The following is a 17,265-nucleotide window of genomic DNA, read 5'->3' as shown; positions in this document are numbered from 1 at the left end:
GAAAGGAAAGGAACGAATCTAAGAAGGCATTGTTGAGTACCGAGCATAAGCTGGTGTGATCGCTGCCTTCCCATGTAATAGTGCTGGTGACTGAGGCGGTACCTTAGAAGCCCTGTTGTGGGGCAGCGGCTCGGGGCGGGCAGACAGAGCATAAGGTATAGGTAGGTACCTTAGCTCGCAGGCTCTCGCACATGTACCCCTGCCCGCCTCGTGTAGTGTGTATATCAGACACATGGGTATATTTAGTGGGAAATGATAGAGAGCCATCACGGTCCAGTACGTCATGTCACATTTGAGCTGACACTCTTTTCAAGTTCGGAAAATCATAGCATACGAACGCGAAAGTAAGTTAGTGTTGTGGCTCGAACCCGAGCCTCTAGATCAGCCTCAGTCTCAGTCTCAGTCTTAGCCTCAGTCTTAGCCTCAGTCTCAGTCACGGTCTCAAATTAATTCCCTGCCCCCTAGTCGCCTCTCAGTTATTTCGTTCGGTTGGAAACATGTGTCTACCAGTCTGAACAGTTGTTGGCCTGCCTGTCTCGTTGAGGCACTGCCTCACAACTTCTATGAGGCGAGTGTCAGTGCCTATCACATGCATGTCAGCATTCATATTGAGTTGTGATAGAATTCCAATCATACCAGGGAGGCCAAGGACTGAGACAGCAACTGGCAGCTGCTCGACCAGACCGCTGATGCGAGACTCGTATGGGACTTGGCCAACTGGAATAAGCATCAGCTCTGGCATGTCTCATGATGGGGTGGCGTATACTTGGCACTACAAACTCGGGCGCACCTAGAATTGGGGCTAGAAACAAGGCATCGAAAGCATTCTGCTTGAAATACGGCCTGGAATGATCAGTATACGCCCTAAAATCGATGCTGCTGTGCTCACCCTGGCTGCGCATTGCGGTAATTCGGTGCAGCTTCCGCAATGGGTAGAATCACAAACGCTTCCCGCAGATCTTGACATAGAATTTCTTCTAGCATCCATTTTCGATATACATCCACTTTACGGAATGCCTCATTTCTTTGCCTTGGAGTGATCGACTTGCCTAAGTCCCTGTTCGCATCTTTCAGCTAGGAGAGATTGAACGATGGCGAGGTGACAAACCATCGCCATTGAATGAAGTCATTTATATATGGCTTCTTGTGATGCTTATTGAAGTAGTCATCCCGGAACTGCTGGAAGCTGTGATAGAAATCGAACAGGAACGTCTGAGTAGCGACCTGGAAATCTGATCAGCTAAGTCCACAGTCCGTGATTGAGAGGTACCTCTTCAAAATACTCATCGATCGTCTTGCCGTGAGCTTCGGCCGGACCATTTACTTTCCAAGAATCTGCAATAGACAGTTTTACAACCTCTGTTCCCATACTCATTCCCAAGTCAGTAGCGAAACAATCTAGAAGCGCCATTTGATCGGCATTAGACGTTGGCAGATAATCCAGAAGGTATAGAAGAAGTGGCGGCTGAGCCTCCTATCAGCAAGAATTTGGCAATCAAGAAATGAATTCAAGTGATATCTCATACCTTTTTCTTCTCCAGGTTTGAGATAACTTGATCTGGGCCCAGCCAAGCTATGCTAACCTTCTGGCACAGATCTATATCTCGACAAAACAAACTAGGCACATCAAATTTCCTGTAGATATATTAGCACTTATAACTACTGCAAGACAGGACAATAACTCAGAGGTCAATTGTAGCCCATCGAGTGGAAGTCGTCCGTGAGAAGGGCGCAAAGCAAAGCAACCGTTAAAAAAAGCCGGTCGTCTAGTGCTGCCGGTTGCTTCCACTGTCAGTACCTCACTACAAAGGGAAGGCATTGGATGAACTCACTATCCGTACCGATGGTGAAGTCCAGAAAATCATAAGATGAAATGGCAGCTGCACTACCGCTACTACTACCAGCAGGAGATTGATAACCATCTGCACGGGGATTGAACGGTGCTTGAAAATCTACCGACTCGGCAGGCTCCTCACGAGCAGCAAAGCAAGCCAGCTTGGTCAATCCCACCAGAAAAGCCCCCTGATCAAGGAGCTTTTGCACAGCAGCCGCGGTGGTTATGGCAGGGCAGTTCACGTCATAGTAAGCTCTATTCCCAAGCGTGTTCCGCAACCCGTTGACCCTATACATGTCTTTCACGGCAAATCGAAGTCCGGCCAAAGGCTCCGCTTCCGAATGAGATGAGCCTATACGGGATGGAATCATAACACTCAAAGCTTGATATTCTTCACCGCTGACACGCAAATGGAAATACTTGCTTCAAAAGTGTCAGGAGAAAGTCTCAAATGCAAAAGAATGGAGTGTACATACCGAGAGGTCTGGCACCAGCGCGTGGCTGTCATGAAAGATCCATATAGATCGTCGAACAACCTGTAAGCACGCCATAAAGCATTGGCTTTCCATACGTACAAGCCAGAAGCTGGTCGGTGTGGTCTATCTTCGGCCATGTATTTTGACCAAGTAGTTCCCCATGATGTCAGAAGGGCGTTCAGGTCTGCAGCGACTAGACCATCTGGCTCCTGGCCGCTTCCTGTGAAGATGATCCCATGTAGGAAAGCAGTGTCGAACACATCGTCAACCTCCATTTGCTGCTGGACATATGTTTTGAGCCACGCAGCGTTCATCGTCTTCTCCGCTGGAGTGGAGATGACGGCTACTAGAGACGCGTGATCGATGGATGGCAAGAACGTAGAAGTCTGGATTCATCAGATTTATCAGTTTAAATCACGGCTATAGGGAAGCGACCTCACCTGGACCGAAGGCCAAGCAATGTATCTAGCCTTGCCCAGTTCGAAGTGAAGCGTGTCGTGCAATTGGTGAAAACGGGGCGGAACCTGGGTTCCAGGATATCGAGCTGAAGAGTACATGATCTGAACGTTGCTGACAAGGCCAGTCATTTTCATCTTCATTTTTGTTTTCATTCTCATTATCATTCTCGTTCTCTTGCACGAGGACTCACAGCAGGCATGCGAGTAGATTACCTGACCTCACCGGCCGGAGGGTAGGAGGAGGAAATTGTCTCTGTTGTTGAATCCAGTTCAGCTGGGAGACTGCAGAGAGGGCGGGGTAGAGGAGACGTCGAGGCACGATGCGATATTATTGGGGATGGGGAGGTGAGCGAAGGTGAGGTGGTGGGTGTGGCTCGCGGCAGCTGGTGGTTGGTGGTTGCTGGTTGCCGTGGCGTGCGTACAGTGCTTGTGTATGTCGATGCATCCCCTCGACTGCCGAAGACACACTTTTCCAGGGGGCAGCGCTGAGGATCAGGTCACCAAAGCTGCCTATCACGTCCATGTTTCAGGCGGGCGTCGCTTAATTGCAGGGTACTCCTTCAACCTGTAAAATGTGTTCTTTTTTATATGGCAGTTGAGGTAATATGATAAGGTATTCTTGCCTGCCCCCCTGCCGCCCCTGCAACGCCCCGTTCGACCGCAGTCCACCGACTCTCCCTTCCATTCTCGCCCGAACATGATGCCTGCGCTGGCTTCCAGCGGCGAAGGTGAACGAGAGGAGGTACGGTGAAGGACTGGCTCAGACTATGCTTGTGCCTACTGCTGAGCAAGCAGGTATGTTAGCACAATGGGGACGGACTCTCCTGTCCTGTACTGCCACACTGCACAGCCGTGGGCAACAACAGCTAGACGCACCACTGTTGGGCAGATCCAAGACAGAAAATCCGTAGCCGCCAGCCTCGTCGTCAGTACCTCCAGCTGTCGTGAAGCACGGCAGGTAGCTTCCTACCTAGTTTGGGGGAGTTGGAAATTCCTTAAATGGGATGTTTCCCCCGACTTACCATACGCTCCCTGGCTCAGCGGGCGATGAACATATGCAAGTACCCACGAAATGACCACGGCGGCGGAGCAACCTTGCCAACAGAAGCCTCGCTCTCAGAGCACCGCGATAATTGGTCCAGTCCAAGGACTGTCTACCCCAGATGTGGCTGGTACAGGAAGTACAATCCGACAGAGACGCAAAGATGAAGGCAAGTGTAACTCAACTATTCTATCGTGCCCTATCTCACCACCCCACACCACACGACGTTGTACATGGTGATAGAGCACCAATACATATTCCTTGCCGTCCATTCCTTGCTGGCAGGCACGCGTTACAGCATGGGCTGACAAGTTGTGAATAGTACATAGCTTGGAGCCACGGGCATACGCCGACACTGTGGCAGCACACTCGAGCCTTTCCATTGTTGACTCGCTGTATCCTGGCAACGCATTTGCAGGGCTTGCGAGTTATTTACGATCACCGTATGAGAGATATGCTCGTGATCTGACGCAAGGGGCCATGAACATGCCGAACTCTGAAAGGCAATGCTTCGCCGCTGTATACGACTTCTCGGCTAGTGCAACCAAGAAGGTCTCGCATCTACGAGATATTGAAGAGCTCGCACAGCTTGACGAAGCGCCTGAGACCAGAAATCGATCGCAGTTGCTCTTCCTCAATGGCCATCCATCGCCGCAATGGCTCAATGCCATAGGGGGGAAGTTTTGTGTTGATCCGGAATTTTATCACCGCCATCTCGATTTCCGGGCCGCGATCGGTCGTCCGAATTATTTCACTTTGCCATCGTTGCCGTCTTCCTCGGATACCATGACCAAACTCCGCATAAATACTATAGGCTATCGACAGCCTAGGCTTGGGCTTTCAGCTCAGAGAAACCCACAGAAGTATCTGGATGGACTGCGGTCGGAAGCAACGAAGAGCATGGTAGACTATGAAAATATTCTCAGTATGGAGAACAAGTGGAAAACTGGGGACTCCATTGTTCGAGACTTTGCGATTCATGATGCGGAACATTTCACAATCGAGCAAGATATATCCATATGTATTGATAGAACGGGACATGGCTGGGTTGGTAAGCGTTTCGTCCCCAATTAAAGCGGCGCAGGAGTACTGACGACAATAAAGCGATCGCGTGGCTGGATATTGGAGCGTCCTTAGAAAGAAGTCCTTATGGCCCGTGGATGCCATCAAAGAAGCAGAAGGAAGACCAGATAGAGTTCTTACCGACCATGCAGTATAAGCAGAAGATTGCTCTGAAGAACTCAGCGATTCCGTCCGCTTCCCATTGCAGGGAAAGTCAGGAAATGGGGGACTTTTTCCAAAGCGCTTCGCTCATTCATCTCGACTACGGCCGGAAGCTCGATCGAGAGGCGGCTGGTGCAAACCCCCTCTACACACTCAGCGATCTCTTCCGTTTTGCCGCAACCTCGGAGCTTCAATTTCTCAACATGATGGCGACCAAGGTAGCAAAAGAAATGGATCCTGCAAGCCTCGTACAGCAGGAGAACCCTACAGTCGCAAACATCCTTCACAGCCGTCAGATTCTAGAGCGTCATCTACAGCGCATAGACGAGAACATCCAGTTCATTGATGCGCAGAGAAATGTGTCTCCCAGAAGTTCTAAAGTTGATGCAACAATCGAGTCTGTGAAGAATGACTTTCGCGCTTTAGCATCGCGGGCCCACGAGCTCTCCGAACAATGCGACAGAGGAATGACGATAATCATGAACAACGCCACGATCAAAGAGTCTCAGCGGGCAGTCTTGCAAGCGGAAGGAGTTGCAAAGCTTACGCGACTCGCCTTTATCTTCATCCCCTCGTCATTCACAGCATCCATTTTTGGTATGAATGTCAAACAATTTGGTGTGGGGGGGAATGTTGAGCTTTGGGTATATTTCTTGACTACTATTCCCGTCATCGCAATCGCAACTCTGTTCCTGACTGTCGATGTTATTGGTCTCTGGAGATCCTTGTTCTCGCTGGTAAGTAAGAGGAAAAAAGTAAGAACGAATTCCTTCCCAACCTGATCCTACGTCGTTTTATCCTGGTAATTGGATCATTGGAAAATGGTAGATAGAAGCAAACCGCTATGTCAGATTTAGAAGCAATGACGAATGACTCATAAAATAAGCCACTATCGCTTAGCTTGTTCAGCATATGATGAACTTTCGGTTGGATATGCAAGCACCTGCGGATAAAATCTGTGGAAAAACAATGGTAACGGACCCAGGGCGCAACTGAACATCCACAATACCAAAGTCCTTCACAATAGTAAATGAACCATAACGATATACACAATAGCAAAGCAATAGCAAAGCAACATCGAGATGGAACCCGCGATCAGAACTCTCTATCCAAGAGAGAGACCTCGCATTCTTTATTTCCTGCAATTCTTTCATGACTTTTGCAACTATGTTCTCGTTTCATTCAGCGTCAATATTCGGCCCTCCTACCTTCATTTCGCAAACTCAAGCTTCTCTCAGTCAAGTCCCCGATCAAGCAGAATGGAAGTCCCACCCGGAGATGTCATCGATGAAGTCATCACTCTACTCCCAAGAACAGTCTATAATGCAAACACTGGAGTTTATCTTGTGGAGTAAGTCACCCCGGCCGTCCATTTATCCTCAGGATTTAGAGACATGCTGACTTGCTCCAAACCAGATTTTCACTACTTCCGAAAGCTGCCTGCGGAGATGCGCAACATGATCTACCCAATGGTGCTCACATCCAACCGTAGCATCCAGGTCAGCTCTCCACTCGGCAAGCGAAGACGGGGTGCTGGCTCGAATTTTGCGTCTCTACTTCTTGCTAATAAAGCTACGTATGAGGAGGCACGTTACTTTTATTATCTTTGTAATACTGTATATACTTTTTCTCCATCTACATTGCATGTAAAGTTGGTCCCAAACCCAAGTTCTTGAAACGAATATTCGTCCTACTCTTAAAGCTTTGTTTTCGCCATTGCTAACATTCGGTCTTCCAGTTCGCCATTGGGAATAACGTCTGGGGAAGCAGCTACCTCTCCGATCTGCACGGTCTCCGAGTTTTCATGAAATATGCACACAAAGGTTTTCTCGCCCAGATTGACCACATCGAAATCAACGTCTGCGCCGAGAAGTTTCGCTACTCCCAACAAGCGATGAGACACGTCCAATTCTACATCTTCGAATCGGAGAAAGGCAAAGAGCTCCGCAGCATCTGCAAGCTCCTCCTCAAGCACTTCCGTGGCCTCAAAACCATCACCACCAAAGCTTGCGAGCTAAAGATGCGACCTCGAGGATTCAAATTGCCGAGTCCTTTGGAGACTCATCCAATGGGCGACTATGAGACGGCGGGTGATGCGTTGAAGTTGATTCTGGATGGGAATAAGAAGGGCGAGAAGGGGTTTGAGCCGTTAGGTGTTAGGCGCTTTTGGTGGTATTAGTCTGAGAAGATTAAGTGGTATTGGGATAAAAATGGGCAGAGGCAGGATCCGACGGATTCTTTTGCAGGGTATGTGGAAGCGCATAGACCGGAGTTGAAGGACCGTCGTGGGGTTTGGATGCCGTGGGATATTACGGATGACTCAGAGTCGGTTTTGCGGATGTATGAGAGGATGGGTGTGATATGATTTGACTGTTCCATTTAGGATGAGCTTACGGATCAGCTATGGGGATTTGAACATCATGTCAAATTCTGGTTCAGGGTATTGAGAAAGGCTGGAGGTTGATACACAGACCTGTATAGATGTCGCGGTACTGTATTGCGTAATGAAAAGATTGGTTGGTAACTGCATGAATATCGTCTCGTGGTCCGGAGCACAAAATTTGTATCAGTAGAGAAGTCATCTTTTCACCCCATGGTGGGAGGAAGCTTTGTTGACTTCCAAGAAACAACCCTATTTGGAACGGCTGAACCAATCGTTCGCAAAATCCTTGCATGGCGACCCCGAGTGCATATTCGAGGCTATTTTCAGCGAGAAACTTGCGTCGTATGAAAAGTTACGTTTCTATTCATCGAAGCGATGCAGTATCTACTCGAAGCCGAGTGAATTTGAGTCTTGGCGCGGGATCGTAAATTTAGTTAAGCGAGCCTTCCCCGCCATTGGTCATCCTGCTATAAAGCCAACATTTCTTTAAGTCAAAGACTTTCTTTGACTCAGCCAAGTTTTTTGAGACTGAACATCAACATCGAATATGGAGGCCATCAAAGTAACACCTGCACTGACAGCTGCACGGAAGCCATCTATCGGGGAGACGGGGACAGACCTCGAGAAGTAAGTAAACAGCCTCTTTTCAAAAGCTTGTTGGCCTCCTCACCTTTACAAATGCTGACTTTCGGTGTTTTGCTCAGGTTTGAGTACTTTGAAAAGCTACCTTCCGAACTACGAAATCGCATTTACAAGATAGTTCTCAAGCACAAGGGCCCCATCAAGATCATCGACCCTCGAAAAGCTGGTGCCCGGCTCTCGACTTTCGCAGCTATCTTGGCAACGAACAAGACTATTCACTCAGAAGCAAAAGGGTATCTTTACTCACTGAATACCTTCACCTTTGGACGCCAAGAGAGTTTGGACGCTTTCATTGATCTTGTTGCCAAGGAATATCGTCTCTTCATAACCTCAATCGACTTAATCGTCAACCCATTACGTTGCAGTTACACCAGTTCAAGCGGTCTAGCTACGGAGTACTTTCACTCTATGGTACAAGCCGAGCAGCTGGCGAATCTCTGCCGCACTCTATGCTTGAACTTCACAAGTGTTACGCACATTACGATTCGAACAATTTTTTTCGACTGCACAAAAAGCAATCGCAGCTGGTATTCCCGTCCCAAAGTACACACTGGAAATCTAAATGGTGTAGCTGCTGCTTTTAGTCTCTTTTTAGATGGTGTCAATGGCGTGAAGACAATGCAGGATCTGAAGCGGCTGGCGTGGTGCCATGGACAGGATAAGGATAATTGGTTGGCGGAGACGATCCAGCCCCACGATTGGACAGATCCTGGAAATATTCCAACTCTAGTCGAAGGACACCGCGCGGAACTGAAAGATGAGAATGGTGTTTACAAACCACTCTTGGTTTCTGAAGCTGATCTGGAGGCTTATTATGAGAGTGTTGGTGGGGTGTGAGGGTGTTTCGCGATGTTGTGAAAAAGCTGGACGACATGAGTGGGATGGAGCATGTCGACATTCGACAGGGAATAAATAGTTACCGGGATCTATTAGATGTGAGGGGATACGCCTGAACATCCATGGTCTGGTGTTGAGAGCGTGGAAGTAATATTCTCTGCGGTCGACAGCCTAATTTTCAAAGCCCGCCTCTTTTCTCTGGAACAATGCCCAGAAATGCAAACCCAACCATCGTTACCCCACCATACCTGCTCTTTATGTCGGAGCAGTTAATCAAATACCAATTATTCAGCCCCAATAACCCAAACTCCAATCTCCAATCTCAAAATTTATTAGTATCGTACCTGCTTCTTTTTCGTAACTCCTTTCCTTTCCAGAAGAATACCCACGGCACAGGCATCAACAACAGTCCTACAAACGCAAACACACTGCCTGCCCAATGCACACCAAGAGCAGTATACATCTGGATGGTGAAGAGAGGGAAAATGGCTCCAAACAGGTAGCGCAGGATGCCGTTTGCTGCTATGGCGGAGGCGCTTGTCGTCATGTAGACGTCTACTAGGTATGTGGTTGCTGAGATCTGCGGGGTGTCAGTTGAGTGCTGATGCTGAGTACGAGACTGGCATGGATGGAAGGGAGACGGGGAAGGAGAATAGGTAATTAGAAACTTACGAAAATAGCCAACGAGCCCCACCCGAACGGTACACCAGCCAAAACCGGCACAATCCAATGCACATCCTTCCCGGGAGCCCAAGCGAACCAAAATAAACCAATCGGCATCATGATAGAGCCCAGCATGGCAGCATACAATCTATGCTCTGGAGCTGGATTGTGATTCGCCTTGATCGAAGCTTTGGTATACAGCGTAGCGTCGAAGATACCGAATGAGATGACGGCGAAGAAAAAGCCGACGAGGATACCGAGGAAGGTAAGGCCGATTTCCTTTTGGTTGAAGCCGTAGACGGATTGGAAGACGTAGTTGTAAGACCCGAAGAATGAGAACATCATGGCGAATGAGAAGCCGGTGTAGATACTGAGGAAAGCGACGAGGGGCTGGAGGGAATGTTAGTGGGTTGCTGAGATGCTAAGACATTGGGATGAAAGACTTACTTCTAAGAACATCATGATGAATGGTCGAGTGAGTCCAGCGCCAAGTTTGCGTAACAACAGATGGGTATCGCCTTCTTGGTGGGGGGGTTTGCCGGTGATCTTCTTGGCTCGCAGATACAAAATTCGACTCTTCATCGTCTCTTGCATGAACAGAGATATGAGGTAGATGGGGGACGCGATGAATAATACTACCCACTGCGTGTACCTCCAATCGTTATTGTATTGATCGACGATATATGCGCCAATGAGAGGACCTAGTGCTGGACCAAGGAACGGAGCCATGACGAAAGAAAGTGCTGCTCGACCGGCGCTTCTACGATCCCAGATATCTGAGATAGTACCTGTCGCTATTAGATATGAGCAGTAATAGACCAAGTCGGCAGCTTACCTGCACCAATTGCAAGTGCTCCTGAACCTCCGATACCAGCGAGGAGTCGCATCACAGTGAGCGTTGCGATGTCGTTTGCCGCTCCAGAGATGGCAATAAATATAATCAAAAGGGGCATCGTAACCCAATACACAATTCTCCGTCCATATATTTCGGACATGGGAGCCGCAACTAAGGGACCAAGCACGAACCCAAACGTATACATGGAGAGAGGTAATACGGCGACTTCTCGTTCGACTTGAAACTTCCTCATGATGATCGGTATTGCTGGTGAGTAGGCTGAAGTTGCAACGGTGCTGCAGAGCGTTAGTAGAGCGAGGGGTGGGCTGCAAAAGAGACACTTACACTGTGAAGCCATAGAGTGCGGGTATGGCAGTATGGAGAACTTTCTTTGAAAGAGCCCAGTTGTGAGGATCGCCTCTGTCTTCTGGGGAGTCCCAATCTAATTTAGCCAAGGGATATCCTGCCTCAACATCACTGCCAGATGCAGGTGAGTCTGTTTCATCTCCTTCCCTGGTGGCTACATCGGACGCTATTGAGGCTCTTGGCGGGATGATCCCATCTTCGAGATCCTTCTCTGGTATTTGGCTGTTGACCATCGTACCAAACTTAAGCAAAAGAAGATATGAGAATTTACTGAAATCTAAATTAGATTATAGATTGAAATATTGAAGAAATCCGAATATGCGGGTGTGTAAATGCTAGCGAACTTGTATGAAGAGAAAATTCAAAACTAGAGGAATATGCCATGACCATCCTAATATAAGAACATCAAGGACTCTGAACGCACAATCAACTCCGCTCCCGTGCTCGCTCTATTCTCAACAAGCCGAGCCCAGCGCCGCACCGACAGAGTGGTCGGGTACGGAAAAGGCATGGTAAGGGAGGCTCAAGGCGGAAGATGAGTAACTAAACTACAGACAAGCGAAGTCCGAGGTGCTTCATGATAGAGTCGGTGTGAAGTGACTCCGATTTGACCCAATGGAAAAGGGATATGAAAGTGACATAGCATCAGGAGCTTCTACGTCTGGGCTTGCATGACTGCCTCAAAAGGACAGTAGCTAAACTCCGTCCGATCTTTAAATGCGGCAAGCGATTCGCGAGGAGGCGTCAGGAGATATGAGTAACCTCAACCAATTCGACAGGACTTCCGAAGGTAAATCGCATGTGTTGGAATGTGGCTTGGTCAAAGATCCATTATTTGTCCAAACGAATGCGAGGTTGCGAGGAGGGGTGTGTTACCTCCGTGCGGACGAGAGAGAAACAAGCGAGAAATAGTAATCACAAGCCGAGGTCCAACTCAGCTGCGACAACTCAAAACGTGACAGCATTTCGATCAACGCGGAAGCAGTAGAGAGGCGTGCTTGGTAATGGACCTTCTCTTTTAGTCTTGTTTTCGATGCTGTTCGAGATTTGAAGAGTCATAAATCAAACTTCAGACATGTGTTTACTCAATCCTGAATCCCCGGCTCCTAATTGGACAACCGGCAACTCCCGAGACCATCATGCGAAACGAGGACCTCCAGCCAAAAACATGTCCAGGCCAATATCAGTGCCAATGCCTCTCAACACCTACGACAAGCTATGATTATACGGTCGCCGCCAGCGAGTGCCTTTCGATCCAATGGCCTCGGCACCGTATGTCTATCATGTTTGCTCTCGACAGCGAAGCCTGCCCGGCGCGCTGTGACGCGGAGTTTCTCGCAGAAATCAAATGTTAAAGCTGCGCTGGCAGCGGCCGGAACAACTACAAAGCTTCGAGCTGGATATTTTTCAGGGAACGCATTGTTGGAAAAGGCTCGATTGAGCACAAAGAGAGGAGCTCTGACAGCTTCCATATCAGAATCGAGTCCAATCGCTGCAGGAAATGAAGCTTCGAAAGCCCCCACGACAAATTCCCCTCCACAGCCAACATCAACTCAAGATCTACCTCATAGACGACGACAAGCTGCCCGTCGAGCAGCTAAAGAAGCAGATCTCGTTCTGCCACCGAATGCCTCCTCGAATCTCTCGACGTCTGCAGCCAATGCTCCCTCAAACTCGATACGCCGATTAATCCCGGTCCTCCTCTCCCTCTCGAAACCCCGCCTCTCAGTCCTTGTTGTCCTCACAGCATGCGCTTCATATTCCCTATACCCCGTTCCAGAACTCCTCTTACCATCTGCGACCGATACGCCATCACTCTCGCCCCTCACTCTTCTCTTCCTCACCTCAGGCACGGCTCTATGCGCAGCTTCCGCAAATGCCTTAAATATGCTCTATGAGCCGAAATGGGACGCCATGATGGCTAGAACAAGGAATCGCCCATTAGTGCGAGGATTGATATCTACCCGCGGAGCAGCAATCTTTGCCATCCTCGCAGGAATCGGTGGTACAACAGCTTTATACTTTGGCGTTAACCCGACGGTCTCCTTCCTAGGGGCGCTGAACATAGCCCTATACGCAGGAGTCTACACGCCACTGAAACGCATCAGCGTACTCAATACCTGGGTTGGCGCAATCGTAGGAGGTATCCCTCCCTTGATGGGCTGGGCAGCAGCAGCGGGGCAATCTGCAACCCATGGGGATTGGCAAGAGCTCTTGCTTGGTGAACAGAATATCGGCGGGTGGTTGCTGGCTGCTTTGCTGGTCGCATGGCAATTTGCGCATTTTATGCCACTCTCCTGGTCCATTCGCGACGAATACAAGAATGCTGGGTACAGAATGCTCGCTTGGGTCAACCCCGCGCGGAATGGCAGAGTGGCGCTACGGTATTCGCTGCTCTTCTTCCCGATATGCATTGGGCTTTGCTATTACAATGTGACGGAGTGGAGTTTTGCGGTTGCTAGCACGCCGGTCAATATATATCTGTTAAGAGGGGCAATACAATTCTGGAAGCTGGAAGGTCAGAAGGGAAGTGCAAGGGGGTTGTTCTGGGCTAGTGTGTGGCATTTGCCTGTGGTGATGATTCTGGCTCTGGCCGAGAAGAAGGGCATGTGGCAGCGTGTGTGGAGATCTGTGATGGGTGTGCCGGATCTAGATGACGAGGAAGAAGAAGATTACTTGGAGGAGGATGAGGAGGAGGCTGTGTTGAGTGCTAACGAGAGTAAAGTCAGCTTGGAGGCTAGAAGGACTGCTATTGCTGTGCACGGAAGATGAGAATGTGGTGCAATACCTGAGATTTGAGATGTTGGAATAGATATAGGTATGAGCAGCGATTTGCGGGTATTTGTAGTAATAGCACAGGTGATTATCAAATAGCAGGAGCAAGGAGCCAAGAAGAAGGTCCTTTGTACCATACGACGTCTCTCAATTCCAATCACAAATGATCGCGACCTCGTTTCATATATTATTGGTTGAAGATATGCAATTTAGTATTTAGATACTAATGCTGAGCTAACTGCTATTTTTCTGTGCTAGATTATTGATACAATGCTACCCTACAGAAATAGAAGGGTAAGAAAGGTTCATATCTCGTAAAATCTGCTCATCTCATCTCTGATCTCTCTAGACCCTTGATCCCTCTTCGAGGATGAAACAAAAACGAAGGTCGTAGCCGAGGCTTGAAAGAAATAACAATAAACAAAAGTTCGACGCAAAAACAGATAACGAATGAGTGAGCGAGGAAATGAGTAATCGATGCAAACAAATACCGATCGCTTGCGCCAGACGCCTCCTTCTATCCTTTTCCCACACCGACTGCTGTAAAGACCGTCTGCATCGAATAGCGACAGTTGAGCCCCACCTCTTTCATCTCATCTCTTCTCATAGTTCTCTATTATCGCACCAATCCCCATACTCATACTAGGCAAACGCCCCTGATGTCCATGTCCATGACCATGCTGACTCGGATGCATCGCATACCCACCCATGCCACCACCCACCATCCCTCCCAAGTTCCCAAGACCCCCGCCCAAACTCGCACTACTCCCACCACTATGACTATGGCTATGATAGTGGCTCTGGCCCTGGCCGTTCATCCCGTTGCTGTGCGACGAGGAGTGGTGGCTATATACGCCGTTGGTGGAGGAGCGGTCTGAGTTACCGTCAGCATCGTACTCGGCCTCGAGATCGTGATCGTGATCATGGTCTTGGTCTGGATCATGATCGTGATCGTGCTCGTCCGCGTACCCTGAGTCGTCGGTGTGTGATTCGAAGGCGTTGTAGCTGCCTTGAGATTGAGAGTGTGAGTGGTTGGTGGAGGACTGGGGGTCGAGCATGCGTTCGCGGCGGGCGCAGGAGCGGGCGGCGGTTTGGAGGTTCTTGAGACCTTGGGACATGCACTTTGGGGTGTGGTGTTAGTGGTGGATTCTTACTTGAGTTGGATGTGGGTTTAGAATAAACGAGTAACAAAGGGACGAGTGATGGGACATACCTTCTGCTCAACCACGTTCCACTTCTCGCCTGTCTGGGCCGCAAGAGTAGACCAAATCTCGCGCCTCATACCCATGTAGTTCTTCGCCAGGTTCTCCAGCTTCATACCATCCCAGTCATCTGCACTCCGGCGCTCCATCAACCGCTCGTGTCTCTTACGACAGGCGTTGGGTGTCTTGCTTGGGAAGTACATCTGCTGGATTGGTGCCCAGTTCATGCCTTGTGCGCGAGCTGCCATGAGAGTCTGGTCATCTGAAGGTGTCCAGGCGCCGCTTGAGGGACGGATGGATACTGGTGCTGGAGGCATCTGGGAGTATTGCTGGGTGGAGATGGGAAGTTGGACGGGGCCACCGTTGGAGTAGTTGGATGGGCCTTGTTGATAGGATTGTTGTGACATGTTGGAAGTGTTGGTGATGGGCTCTTGTGGTGTGTTATAGTATGAGTTGGGTATTGTTTGACGTGCGGAAATGGGGGCGTATTGCGTAGAGAGTGTGGTTGAGGCTTCGCCGGGACTGAGGCGGTAATAACCTTGGCTTCTGACTGAGCGGTGACCTTTTGGCATCTCTGGTGAACGAAGGTGGAAATTTGATGGGCAGTGAAGAGAAGTGGGTACGTGTACGCGTTCTTGACGAGGATGGATGAATTCGGATTAGGAATTATGATGGCCTCGCCAGGAGGAGTCGATCAAACGAATGAGGTGGTAACGAGAGGAGATGAAGATATGAAACAACGATAGGAAAATCGCATTGAAGGGTATCTTTTTGGTGTATGACAGGACGACAGGAAGGACAAAAAATGGAAATAGGAAATGGTTCTGGGGAAGGAAGCAAGAAGATCGCAAGGCCTGATGGAGAGGACTGGACGGCCGTTCTTTATACAATCCTGCTGCGAAACATGATGCAGCAGAGGAGACGGCCATGGGGGCGGCAACAAAGATGTTTATAGCCTCATTTGACGCCTCATGGAGTCTCCTCGCGCGAACAAGACCTAATTTGAGACCCTGGTACCCGCGAGGAGATGAAGATGAAACGAAACCCGCCTGCATTAAGATAGGTGGTACAGTGTATCCACCCAGCCATGTCACTTGGATGGCCCGAGGGGGTCGAAAGACTGAAACCCCCAGTCGCGACTGAGTAGGCGCGGGAGCACCGTTGAGTCTAGAGGGAGAGCTGTTGGTAGCACGGCGGCCCCTCATATTGGCTAGAGGGGTCTGGAGGCGGTTGATTCATCTGGAAAACAGCTTTGGCAGAAAGGGAGGGAGGTCTGGTTTTGGGCGCGTAGGCTTATTACCTAGTCGGCGGTAAACAGAAGCTGGGTGCTGTACACCAGGCTGGGCCATCTCAACATCCCAGGACACGGGTGAGGCGTAGTGAGGCGTCGTCAAAAATAGCTCGAGGGAGGGCATGCGGAGAAAATAATGCCAGTCCCTGGGGTCGGGTAGGTAGCCGCAGAGACAAGGGGGGTTGATCTGTCGAGTCCGAGTCGGGTAAGGCTGAACATTCCCACTAGTTCCATCCCATCTCGTTATGTTTCGGCCGCCCATTGAAGAATCGGCAATCGTCTTTTGAAACATGCAAATCTCCTGCTGGCGAGCGGCAGAGCTTGTGGTTGGCCTTGTTGAAGATGGCGGGGATGGAGGGTTTGGCGGGCGTCTAATTATATTCTCGCTTAGGGAATTTGGGATGATGCGGACGATCATCGAGCGCTTAGCTCACGTGCTGGGCGGGAGAGGTGCAGATGAAGAAGTAAAATATATGAGGCTGTAAGTCTGCATTTCTACTGCGTCTGAGGATCGTTTCGAAATACTCGAGTGTTCGAGTAGCCGCGAAGGAATTTGGTGGAAAAGTCGAATATCTTTGTTCTTCAATTGAGCCTGGTACTTGCACCTCATGTATCAGGCTCTGAAAGCACAGAGAAAGCAAAGCAGGGGCTGGCAGGGGCTGGCAGGGGTTGCAGAGAATCGAAGCTTGATAGGCCCAAAAAGACAAGCTGAATCATGATCTCTGTTGGTTTTAGAGAAGAGCCGAAAAGTGCTGCCAGCAATGGTAGAAATTGGCGCCCATGTTTGGTTCGAGAGGAGTCTAAGCGAATGCACATGATTGAACGTCATCGCACCCTTGAAAAGACTTTAGGAGTGATGCGTGATCTAAAGGCGGATGGAATGAGATTATGGATCGTCAACTTCACGAGAGTCAGCGGCTAGGAATCGTGCTTGGAAAACACTCACTGCTGTCTTTCATCGCTGAACTCTATGCATCACGTGAGCATCCCTCTAAGCTGTCTCGGGTGTCGGCAGAACCCTTCGCCAGACATCATCGGCACCACAACTCTCAAAGCCAGCCCAGATTCCGCCAACGGCTCGTTTCAAGTCCTCACCAGCGCATAGCTATTGCTCAAACGGTCTCTCGGGACAAAGGATCCTCGATAACATACTTGTCTCTCGAGGTAATCACTACTTGACGATTACACGAATAGCACCGAGATGTACCTATTCAGCCTGAATGTTTCGTTGGCCAAC

The 17,265-nt window shown here is 49.4% G+C and overlaps 7 protein-coding genes across 7 annotated transcripts; 4 read left to right on the top strand and 3 right to left on the bottom strand.

Annotated features, from left to right (window-relative positions):
- Nucleotides 1–307: 307 nt before the first annotated feature.
- Nucleotides 308–2,880, bottom strand: ONS95_006266 (uncharacterized protein). The gene is made up of 10 exons (XM_058499719.1): nucleotides 2,311–2,880; nucleotides 1,833–2,257; nucleotides 1,683–1,782; nucleotides 1,527–1,635; nucleotides 1,271–1,465; nucleotides 1,109–1,224; nucleotides 890–1,057; nucleotides 767–843; nucleotides 637–717; nucleotides 308–582 (listed from the first exon to the last, which is right to left on the bottom strand). Exons 1-10 carry the CDS (start codon nucleotides 2,622–2,624, stop codon nucleotides 473–475), a joined length of 1,695 nt encoding a protein of 564 aa, XP_058350763.1. The 5' UTR covers nucleotides 2,625–2,880; the 3' UTR covers nucleotides 308–472.
- A 916-nt stretch (nucleotides 2,881–3,796) lies between these two features.
- On the top strand, nucleotides 3,797–5,911 carry ONS95_006265 (uncharacterized protein). The gene is made up of 3 exons (XM_058499718.1): nucleotides 3,797–3,979; nucleotides 4,133–4,861; nucleotides 4,915–5,911. Exons 1-3 carry the CDS (start codon nucleotides 3,841–3,843, stop codon nucleotides 5,814–5,816), a joined length of 1,770 nt encoding a protein of 589 aa, XP_058350762.1. The 5' UTR covers nucleotides 3,797–3,840; the 3' UTR covers nucleotides 5,817–5,911.
- Nucleotides 5,912–6,186: 275 nt separating this feature from the next.
- On the top strand, nucleotides 6,187–7,213 carry ONS95_006264 (uncharacterized protein; the record flags this gene model as incomplete). Its single annotated transcript, XM_058499717.1, has 3 exons — nucleotides 6,187–6,385; nucleotides 6,451–6,650; nucleotides 6,773–7,213. 3 exons carry the CDS (start codon nucleotides 6,187–6,189, stop codon nucleotides 7,211–7,213), a joined length of 840 nt encoding a protein of 279 aa, XP_058350761.1.
- A 751-nt stretch (nucleotides 7,214–7,964) lies between these two features.
- ONS95_006263 (uncharacterized protein) lies at nucleotides 7,965–8,896 on the top strand (the record flags this gene model as incomplete). Its single annotated transcript, XM_058499716.1, has 2 exons — nucleotides 7,965–8,044; nucleotides 8,122–8,896. 2 exons carry the CDS (start codon nucleotides 7,965–7,967, stop codon nucleotides 8,894–8,896), a joined length of 855 nt encoding a protein of 284 aa, XP_058350760.1.
- Nucleotides 8,897–9,218: 322 nt separating this feature from the next.
- ONS95_006262 (uncharacterized protein) lies at nucleotides 9,219–10,993 on the bottom strand (the record flags this gene model as incomplete). The annotated part of the gene is made up of 5 exons (XM_058499715.1): nucleotides 9,219–9,476; nucleotides 9,569–9,949; nucleotides 10,007–10,347; nucleotides 10,395–10,690; nucleotides 10,740–10,993. The coding sequence occupies 5 exons, from the start codon at nucleotides 10,991–10,993 to the stop codon at nucleotides 9,219–9,221; spliced, it is 1,530 nt and encodes a 509-aa protein (XP_058350759.1).
- A 985-nt stretch (nucleotides 10,994–11,978) lies between these two features.
- COX10 (Protoheme IX farnesyltransferase, mitochondrial) lies at nucleotides 11,979–13,532 on the top strand (the record flags this gene model as incomplete). Its single annotated transcript, XM_058499714.1, has 1 exon — nucleotides 11,979–13,532. The coding sequence occupies one exon, from the start codon at nucleotides 11,979–11,981 to the stop codon at nucleotides 13,530–13,532; it is 1,554 nt and encodes a 517-aa protein (XP_058350758.1).
- A 596-nt stretch (nucleotides 13,533–14,128) lies between these two features.
- ONS95_006260 (uncharacterized protein) lies at nucleotides 14,129–15,309 on the bottom strand (the record flags this gene model as incomplete). Its single annotated transcript, XM_058499713.1, has 2 exons — nucleotides 14,129–14,656; nucleotides 14,749–15,309. 2 exons carry the CDS (start codon nucleotides 15,307–15,309, stop codon nucleotides 14,129–14,131), a joined length of 1,089 nt encoding a protein of 362 aa, XP_058350757.1.
- Between the last annotated feature and the right edge of the window lie 1,956 nt (nucleotides 15,310–17,265).

Source organism: Cadophora gregata, assembly GCF_030347475.1.
Source record: "Cadophora gregata isolate MNR1 chromosome Unknown scaffold_17, whole genome shotgun sequence".
NCBI lineage: Eukaryota > Fungi > Ascomycota > Leotiomycetes > Helotiales > Ploettnerulaceae > Cadophora > Cadophora gregata.
The sequence above is the reverse complement of the archived record's forward strand: the minus strand, read 5'-3'. Positions and strand labels throughout refer to the sequence as shown.

What these genes read in the sequence shown, in the direction of transcription:
- ONS95_006266 (XM_058499719.1), bottom strand. Translation starts at nt 2,624, where the DNA reads ATGAACGCTGCGTGGCTCAAAACATATGTCCAGCAGCAAATGGAGGTT. An exon ending in TCGATGAGTATTTTGAAGAG is followed by an intron (nt 1,225 to 1,270) that starts GTACCTCTCAAT and finishes TCAGATTTCCAG; the next exon opens with GTCGCTACTCAGACGTTCCT. An exon ending in GACTTCATTCAATGGCGATG is followed by an intron (nt 1,058 to 1,108) that starts GTTTGTCACCTC and finishes AGATGCGAACAG; the next exon opens with GGACTTAGGCAAGTCGATCA.
- ONS95_006265 (XM_058499718.1), top strand. Translation starts at nt 3,841, where the DNA reads ATGACCACGGCGGCGGAGCAACCTTGCCAACAGAAGCCTCGCTCTCAG. An exon ending in ACAGAGACGCAAAGATGAAG is followed by an intron (nt 3,980 to 4,132) that starts GCAAGTGTAACT and finishes AGTTGTGAATAG; the next exon opens with TACATAGCTTGGAGCCACGG. An exon ending in AACGGGACATGGCTGGGTTG is followed by an intron (nt 4,862 to 4,914) that starts GTAAGCGTTTCG and finishes ACGACAATAAAG; the next exon opens with CGATCGCGTGGCTGGATATT.